At 47.0% G+C, this 9,657-nt stretch overlaps 1 protein-coding gene across 2 annotated transcripts in view; it reads right to left on the reverse strand.

Moving 5' to 3' along the window:
• Positions 1-9,657, reverse strand: part of LOC104949319 (myotubularin-related protein 4) — a 382,796-nt gene continuing 373,139 nt past the window's right edge. For both annotated transcript variants that reach the window (XM_010775661.1, XM_010775660.1), the window contains 6 exons: positions 4,409-4,594; positions 4,112-4,282; positions 3,236-3,390; positions 1,583-3,047; positions 1,322-1,432; positions 1-55 (listed from right to left, as the gene is read on the reverse strand). In XM_010775661.1, the coding sequence (XP_010773963.1) occupies positions 35-55; positions 1,322-1,432; positions 1,583-3,047; positions 3,236-3,390; positions 4,112-4,282; positions 4,409-4,594 (2,109 nt within the window). In that variant the 3' untranslated portion in view covers positions 1-34. The remainder of the gene's footprint in view (positions 56-1,321; positions 1,433-1,582; positions 3,048-3,235; positions 3,391-4,111; positions 4,283-4,408; positions 4,595-9,657) is intronic.

Consider the following 9,657-nt stretch of genomic DNA (forward strand, 5'->3'; position numbering starts at 1 on the left):
TCACAGTTGAGAACAAGGGAAGGCTCCCATGTGGTCAGGCACCCCACCTTGTGACCTACACACACAACACACACACACACACACACCAAACATTGTATCAGAACAGTGTGCAGTAATGGGTTAACGTGAGTGCTTATACATTACAAATGGTGTTTCCCCAAAGTTCCTGTTTAGGTCCATTATATTCTCCATTTATATCAACAGTTTAGGTCAAAATGTGGATGAAGCAACTGTAACATTTTTAGCAGACGATACCGTGATGCATTGTGGCAGGTCCCTCCATTAAGGAGGCGGTTGTTAAATTACAGGCTGTTTTTAATATTATCCAGACGCAGCTCTCTGAGCTTAAGCTTCTTATAAATGTTGATAAAACTAAGGTGATGCTATTTTGAAAAGCCAAAAAGACACCGGAGACCACTTTGGATATTGTTACTACGCAAGGAAAAGTACTCGAGGTGGTTACCTGTTATAAATACCTTGGTATCTGGCTTCATGATTGTTTCTCTTTTAAACTTCAGGTCAATAATCTACTTAGAAAGCTAAGGGTGAAGCTAGGTTTCTTTTTCAGAAACAAGTCCTGTTTCTCACTTGAGGCCAGGAAAAGGCACTGTGACCTTTTTACCTGTGCTGGACTATGGTGATCTAATCTATATGAATGCACCTGCCCATTACCTGAACAAGTTAGATGCCGCCTATCACAGTGCCCTGAGATTTGTTACTAACTGTAAAGTACTAACTCATCACTGTACCCTGTATGCCAGGGCAGGTCTGCCTTCACTTACTGTACGGAGGCTCAGTCATTGGTACATGTTCATCTACAAAGCCATGTTGGATAAACTACCCGCTTATATCTGCTCTCTGATCACACGGAGAATTGAATGTAGCTATTACCTGAGATCTCATGATGTGGTTTTGTTACTAGGACTAACTTAGGTAAGATGGCTTTTATTTGCGCAGCTCCTTTAACTTGGAACAGTCTGCAAAAAGAATGGAAACTGAGCAATTTGGTTCCACTAAATGTTTTTAAAGCTTGGATAGATGCTATACAATCTCGTTGGTACCTGTAAATGTCGATAGGTTTGTAAATTGTAACCCTGTCAGGGTTATATCATGTCCTTTTAGTTTTTCTTTTTCATGTGGAACCTACTTGCTGCAGGTCTCCCTTGAAAAAGAGATCAATGATCTCAATGGGATTCACCTGGTTAAATAAAGGTTTGAAATGAAAAAAAGTAATAAGAGGTGGTGCTAGCCTTACAGGTGAGGGTAAGGAAGGAAGAAGAGAAAGTTATGTTAAACGATGAGGCACAAGAAGGATGCTGACCTCTGTGTCCTTGCTGTCCACTCGGTCCCAGCTGCCCTCAGACAGGCGGTCCTCGCTGTGTGTTGACAACGAGTCCTCTTCATTGCTGTTGTCGGACTCCCGCAGACACGTCTGCAAACAGAGAGAGAATCAGAAAACAGACAGGAGTGAGAGAAGACACTTCCAGAGGATTATCAAAAGTAAACATTTACAAATGCTGCAGACAGAAGGCAGCTTATAGCACTGGGCTGTCGGGTGTTATCGTCAGCTTTGAAAACTCACAATGTCATCTTCGTAGTCGACGTCTGGCTCCGAGGGGGGGGTGCTGTACTGTTTGCTCTCCAGCCTCATCTGCAGCTGCCTCACCTGCAGCCTCAGCACCTCCACCTCCTGCTTGTATCCCGCCTCTATCTGCCGCAGCCGCTGCTGCACGGCGTCCAGGGGCACCGGCAGCCCGTCGTCGTCCAGGTAGGCCGGCGCCTGGGGCGGGGGGGGGGAGTTGGAAGCAGAGGGCGAGGAGTACGCCACTGGAAGGAGCTGATGGCCTGCCAGGGAGTAGCTGTTGAGGGCGGCGGCAGCGGGGGCGTAGAGGCCGCTGTAGCCCGCACTCCTGGCAGCAGACAGCCACCCGGTCGGCAGGGGGGGGCTGGGGTGACACAGAGCCTCCCTGCGGCAGCACGGGGACCCGTTGGCCATGGCGAAGCCCTGGGAGCGCAGCAGCTTGCTGGCCAGCCGGCGGCTCTGGTAAGCGTTATGCTGCAGGGCCCGGCCCACCCCGGAGTGAGAGGCGCTGCTGCAGGCCGACTGCACCAGGCCCTGCACGCTCTCCCAGTGGGAGCCCAGCAGCGACAGATCTGAGAGCTGGCTCTGGGAGATCAGGTGACGAGCGGCTGCCTGGGCGCAGTCCACAGGACTCACTGCAACGGTTAGCTCGCGCTCTGCTCCTCTAATCTCAACCGTCCTCACTTCTTCTTGCTTCTCCTCAGGCTGCTCCTCATTCTGCACCTTGTGGCTAAAAGTATCCTGGGGGAGACCCTTGCTCTCCGCGGGGGGCAGGGTGGGGGGAAGCTCTCCCTCGTCTGTGAGAGTCTCTGTAGAGTCCTCCATGGGGAGTGATGTTAGCTGCTGTAGATGCAGCAGGTCTGCAGATTCTGGGAGGACGTCTCCATGCCCCTCAGCGTGGTCGTCAGGCAGCGAGGAGGGTACGGGGGCGGAAAGCTCTGTGCCGTTGCAGGGGAGAGGTAAGCACGGTTTAGATTTATGAGAGGGCGAAGGGGGGCTCTCAACAGTCCTACAGGGGCTCTCGGGCTCCATCGGGGGAGGCGGGGGTAGCGGGTTTGTGATTTGAGGCAAAGCCTGTTGAAGGACAGGTGAGGGGAAGGGAGTGTCTGCAAGCATGACTTCTTTACTGATAGGGACCGGGGGGAGAGGCGGAGAGGGGAGGGGCTGCGTGGTGAGACATGGCTCCTCGGTAGCGTCCTCACAGCTTTCTGAAGCTGGGACACCCTCTGAGGTCTTCGCATGACTCTGGAGTGGAGGTTGCCCCTCACTGCTGTCCGGTATAGTGTCAGCTGAGGCCTCGTCAGAGATCTCTGCAGAGGTTTCCTCTGAGGCCGGGGGGGGCTCGGGGGCAGAGCGACCCTCCTGGCAGTGTTTATTGAGATTTGGGTCGCTGGAAGTGCGAGTCAGGGGCACCCCGTTCTCAAAAGCTGAAAGCAAGTTGTCCATGGAGCGGGTCTTAGGAAGTCTGGAAATCAGAAATACACATAGGGTTTAGTTTTCCTCACAGGTGAAGAAATGGCAATGGTAAAATTGTCTTTTTGAGACCCTAGAGGGCAGTGTGGCTCTCTGTAACACGAGGGAAATTAGAATTCATGAGAATCTCTATGAGAACACTTAGTGCTGACAGCTCAGATATGCATCAAACAAACACACCTGTCCAGGGAGCGGGAGGTGAGTTCGTCTCCGGTGACACTCGGGGGGAGGTAGAGCTCCATGGAGTCATCCACAGCGGTGCAGGGGGAGGAGGTCGGCAGGTAGACGGCGGTCCACAGCTGCAACGCTCGTGTGTGGCAGACTGGCTGCAGCACCTGCCAGACAAGGACATCGCAGAAGGTCACCGCAAAGTAATTATGAGCCTGTTACTCTGCCAGTGATGTCCTAAAACTGCTGTGAGTGATACATTATGAACATGTCTAAACGATTCAAAGAGATCACTCAAACGGTATCAAGATGGAGTCATACTTTAAATACTTTTTGAAAAATAACATTTTAGGATCAAAGTAAAAATGTGTAGATACTATGCATTAGTCATTAATCACACACTACAGGTCCTGCACCGGGTTGGTACCTACAAAAAGGTTTGGCAACATGTAAAAAATATATTTTTCATGACGGTTAAGAAACGGTAGAAATAAACCGTATGTGAGTGGGGACCAGTTTCGAACAAAAATATGTTTTTTATGGAGAAACCAAAAATGATTTTGCAGTATTAAATATTAAATAAACTAATAGTATAAAGTCTGATTAGCCACCGAATGTTTTATTTGACTGTGAAAGCCTGTCACTGACAGCCAGTGATCGAGACATTTCCTCAGGTGGATTTGTGATTCAAGGATGAAGAACCCAGTTTAAACCAGAGAGAAAATAAAGCCCTTTAAAGTGAGTGGCGGCTTGGAAGCTAGTGTGTTTAATCCGTGTCTTGTATTAAAAGGGGCAGGTCGCATTCAGATTTGACTGGGAATTTGTGGGAAACGGGTCGATTCTGCTGTTAGGCTCATCTGGTGCAGGTTTGCAAAACTGGATAGGTACCATATCATGACTTGGGATGTAGAGGAAGTTCTGGAAGTTCTTGTTTCCATTGCGAAGCAGGGACCAGACGGAGCAGGTGCGTTTGTAGATATTCCTCGCCTCCCTCTCACGAGCGTTGTTGCACAGGAAGGTTCCGTACAGACACGAGTATGTATGCTGCACCAGCTTGACCTGAACACATGTGGAAGATAAGTCAGACCTTTAGCGGCAATTTACATTATTAGTGGTTGTTAGCAATCTGCCAACTAAATGTAACAATGTATGGAGTGGAGTAAAGATTGCTGTAGGACCACCCACCAGGAAGGCCTCGTTGAACTCGAACAGGCAGGGGAACTGTTTGAGCAGCTGGTGGACAGAGTCCAGCCACTGCAGGAAGACGGGACACTGCTCGCTCACGTCATCTGCGTTCTCCTGGTGGCCGCAGCGATCCCCGAACTTATGACCGTAGTCCAGCCACTCAGTCTCTACAAGCACCTGGAAACCCTGGGGACGACACGCCAGTCAGTAAAGTGATAAGATTACAGAGCAACACAAAACTATACTCCTCTGATATAGCATTGCTCTCCTTTACAACACTGTGACTCACAATGGACAGTAGAACAATGCAGCACAATCAGAGATATTTCTTTAAAAGGTTTCTCAACAGATTCTTCTTCCTTGTCAAAACCTGGAACCTATGTTATCCACAATGCAAATTGGCCGCAGACATTTCAGTGAGTCAGAGGTTACAATAAGGTATAACAGAAGAGTTATACCTTACCTTAATTGTTATAGCATGAAGTCGATAATCTTTATCATTGTTGTATTGTATTTTCTACTACTGTATCAGGATGCAGGGGATTCGGTGTTTGCAGAGGGCGCACAACATCTTCAAAGACACCTCTCATCCTGCAAACTATCTGTTCGTCCTCCTACCGAAGTAGGAGAGAAAGAGGGACCACTCGAAAGATTTTCGTCGCAGAGGGGACTAAAGCTAGGCAATGGGATTATCCGCTGTGACGCCAGACACATGTCCTCCTCGGATACCTGAGTAAAAAAAAATTGTAAGTGTAGGAGAGACAGGAGGTCTAGTGGAGAGCGTGGCCGCCGAGACGACGCACTGTTGTGACACGGTGTCTTCGCCGGACTAAGGACCTGCGAGCGAGTATGTGCGGCGTCACCGTTGTCTCGTGTTCCCGGCCCTCCACACTCACACGTCCAACCACGTTTGGTTGTACAACTTTGCAGCTGGAGAGAAGAGAGCTAGCAAGTGGTGGTTCAATAGAGATGTGCAGTGGAGCTCTTTGGTGCTCAGATTGTTGCTGGAGAGGTCTCTTCACTAAGTGGGCTGTGAAGAGTCTCTCATATGCTCGTCACTTTATATATTCTTTAGTTCTTGTGTTTATGATTGTATGTCCCGAAATTAGTTGTCACCTCTGTTCTGATGTTTTCCTAATCATTAGTATTGGAACTGGTAAGAGCGTTGAAGAGTTTCGCTCGGAAGTTGTGGCGGACGCTTTAGACGTGCTGCAGAAGACTAGTGGAGAGGTGGCGGGTTCGCTATTGAGTCTGGGTCAGTTGACTACGTCGGAAAAGTCTCCTTCCGTGTTACATATGTGTGGACACGTTGTCTTTTAAACAAGTGTCTCCTTCGGGACTGAACCGTTACCGCGCGTGCGGGGGAGAGTCGTATGCTGCCTATTCTTATTACTAGACAGTGCCCCCCTTTTGCAGACATCCTCGTTGCTTCCTCCTTCAGGTGGGTCTGAGTTTGCCTCTGTTGCCCTTCTGATCCTCGAAACTACCTTCTGTTGACTATTCCCCAATATAACCTGAAGGCCTGCGCCGCGGGGAGGTTGTTGTGTTCAGTTCTCAGTCTCCAAGACTGAAGTCCATCTCAACGGTGCAGTTAAGACTTCTTGAGATGGTCTGGTTGTACGATAAAATCGATTCAAGTCGTCGCTTACTTAGGGTTGTACGACGTATCTGTTCTAATTCTAGTATTTGTGGAGATAGTTCGACTTAGGTTGTCCGCCTTGTCCCTCTTCTTTGACTCTCGGTGCTGTCGGTCCAATGTCGTCACACCACACGAGTCAGTCCTGTGCTTGACTATGGTGACCACAGTCGTTCAAATACCCGGACCTTTTATAAAGGGGTTGTGATAGATATATTTTGATAATTGAGTTGACTTTGAAACTTACATTTTTGGTTTATGTAACACGTTGTCGGTATCTCTATGGCGTCTCTATTAAAGACGGTGTGGTTTTAGTTTGTGGTACTTAAGAGTAATACTAGATGTGCTCATTCTATTGGTAAGCGTAGACTTAGCCGGTACGATGACAAACAAAAGTGCCAGAACGACTGGAAGTAGTCTCAACCAATAACAAGACAAAACATCTCATGTCTTGCATGGATGGCCCGGTTGACGGCTCCTACTTACGACAGTACCCTTACCGTTTTAGCGTGCTGCTAGGCGTTGTCGAGGAGGTACCGAGACTCCTGGGCAGACGTCAGTCTAGGGGTCTAGTCGCTTCACTCAGGCTAGGTCATAACCTGGAAGAGAGATGCGGGGGGGCGAGATGGAGTGAATAATACCGAAGTTGTTGAGTGTTCCGTTGTGTTGTTTGGGCTCTACCGTTCGAAGGTGCCGAGGTCAGGGGAAGGACGACACGGCGGTCGACAGGGCAGCATGTGTGACTTCGACCTGTACACACAACGACAAGACGCAAATGTAGACACACAGAAAGAGGCGTACACACAGCAACAATGCATACACAAATAAAACACCGACATACAAGTGGCAATCCACGGAACTAGCTAGTGTGTTACGATAAATTTCGGGAACACCAATACGACTATTTCCACACATGCGTCTTTCCAGAGGTAACCTAGAATCCACGTCTCGGAGGGAAGAGTAATCGTATTATCGGCCGGGCAGATCTGCACTCGGGACCAATCTGGTGTGAGCTATAGATGCATCATGTCCGTAGGGACGAATTCTATGAAGTGGCACTTTCCCTAACTAACCAGAATAGATTAGTCAGAAGTAAACACAAAGCATCGACCGAAAGCCTGCAGGAACTCTCGTGACAGGCAGACGGACGTCGTGGACAGGTTGTACGCACTTCCGTCGGTGAGGACCCTACCCAAGCCGACTACCTCTCCCTACCTGCAGGACCAGAAGACACGTGGGCACACCGGTGGCCACCCCTTGGCTCTGTGGGGTCTAACATCGGAGGAGGTTCTAGGAAGACCTGGGGATGATGTCCTGTTATCTCCCCCTACTCTCAGACGTCCCACACCGGTGTCTTACAACATATGGACATCCAATAATTTTATAATCTTGGACATCCATAATAATGGCAGTTTCGACTAAAAACACCTAGACGTAAAGAAAGTAAGCAGAGGAATGGCCCTACCAGCTGGTCGTGTTATATTGAGTCATTTCTTTTACTAATAAATCCATCCGTATAATTGCATCTGTATTGTATTGTCACAATTTATATGTCATATAAACCAATATCATAGACTATATATTAATAGTAATCATAATTGATAGTGTTTAGTTAGTTGTTCACAAGTCTTTTAGTAGAGTCTAAGTCTCAAGTTAGAATAACAGGATATCGATCAATTAACATGTATCACTGCTTAACATATCAAATACGTATTTGACTGTGTCGTTCAAACGTCTTTGATAAAACCGTCCTATAGAATAACATTCCCGCCCATAAGTATCGTGAATATGAGTGAGAAGTGTGTGTTTGTAGGATTGCATTTTACAATATATTCTGCGACCTCAAACCTCGTAGCGAGCATCTTACTATGCGCTGAATTCTATTTACGACAAAGCTATTGCGGACCTTGCATTAGAAACGAAGACGGGCAGGGTGTGGAGTACGATGTTCGTTGTACGATTTATATAATATATGCATCTCTCAATATAATGAATTTCAATAAGTGTTTCGGCCATCTCGTTTAATGAGTATAGCTATTCTTGATTTGAGACCCCATTATGTGATTTCATCACCCCTTGTGACTCAGACACGCGCGGTCTAACGTTACTAACACATCAATCTTATCAAGCAACGATCCCAAAATCTTCGCCAGTCATGCTACATATACCCAACTATAGAGTCTCAATACGACCAGCGTTCCCCACTATGATAGGGTCTGTAACGGAGTGATTTGAGTCTCGGATTTGAGTTGCGCTATATTTCGATCCTTATCGCATTCCGACTGCATTCTACATTGTGTATTGTATGACCATCTATAATAAGATGAGTTCCAAACACTTTCAATACAGTAAATTATTTATATACGACCTTATGTACGCTCATCATCGTCTTCTTCAGTCGCTACTATCTATGTCACAATATCCAACGTCTGAGACTCCTACTAATTACTGTGTTTATCACATTAACCTGCTCAACTCTTTCATCTCTTCTTACTATACCTGTTCTCGACTCGGGTCTATTGCAAACCTTTATCCCGTCCCATTTAGCTTCCTCCGTTAATTTCGTGGGACGTTTGATAATAGGTTGCTCGTATAAAGGTCGGAAATTTGTGAAAGTTATTGCGGGTATGGCGGCCAAGTCAGGGGATGAGTACTACTTACTTTTGTTAGACGCACAACTACCTTACATGAAGAAAGATTAAACTGCTTGTGCAGGAGTAGAAAACTACCGCGTATAAAAATAACGCAGGGCAGTTATCTGCTGGTGTGGCCCGTATTGGACGTACGGTACCTTCAACCGAAACTTAGACACATCAACAACTAACAAGTTTCCTTTGGCCCTATTTGACAACCTACTATACACCGATCTCTCGCGCACTCCAAACCAAATACCGTGCCGACTGACTGCCAACGCTATAGGATTACAGCCGTAACGTTTCAACGTAAAAGGGACAACGATTTATGGCATCACAACGGTTTGTAAAATTAAAGGCCTGATTAGCCCAATAAGGACAATACAAGCCCCTACAATACCGTAGGCGTGGATTAAGGTGTTGTCAAACTATCGGGAGTGCTAAATCCGGATATAGAGAATAGTTAAGTGTCAGAAAGGTAACAGAGGTTTTGGTAAAGCGAGAGTCGTAAAAGTCTAAGAAACACTTATCCAGAATGACCAATCCTCAGACAGCTCCTAAAATTCGAGAGGGTCTAATGCCACGATGAAAATCGATTTTATGAAACACTTAACGGAGTAATCACTTATTTTAATCCTCAGATTTACATTCTGACCCTGTGCGGGTACCATACGAATCCTCAAAAGGATTAGTGGTCCAATCCTCGATCGAAAACTCGGATTTTAGGAAACACTTATGCCGGGTCCTCAGATGTACTATTCTTATTAATATGTACCTTAATAATATTTATCTATTAATATTTACCATATTTGTCCACTTAGATATGTCACCATTTTGCCGTAAATCGCCAGTTATATATTTGTCCACCCACCCTCATACCGAACTCAGATTAGCGCCCGTCTCACAGTCGTCCCCATTAGTCGGGAGCCCCTTCTTCGACTGGGACTTGGACGACCAGACCTGACCTCCGAGGCACTCAC

The sequence above is a fragment of the Notothenia coriiceps genome, unplaced genomic scaffold (assembly GCF_000735185.1).
Source record: "Notothenia coriiceps isolate Sejong01 unplaced genomic scaffold, NC01 NC01_scaffold00015929, whole genome shotgun sequence".
NCBI classification, from domain to species: domain Eukaryota; kingdom Metazoa; phylum Chordata; class Actinopteri; order Perciformes; family Nototheniidae; genus Notothenia; species Notothenia coriiceps.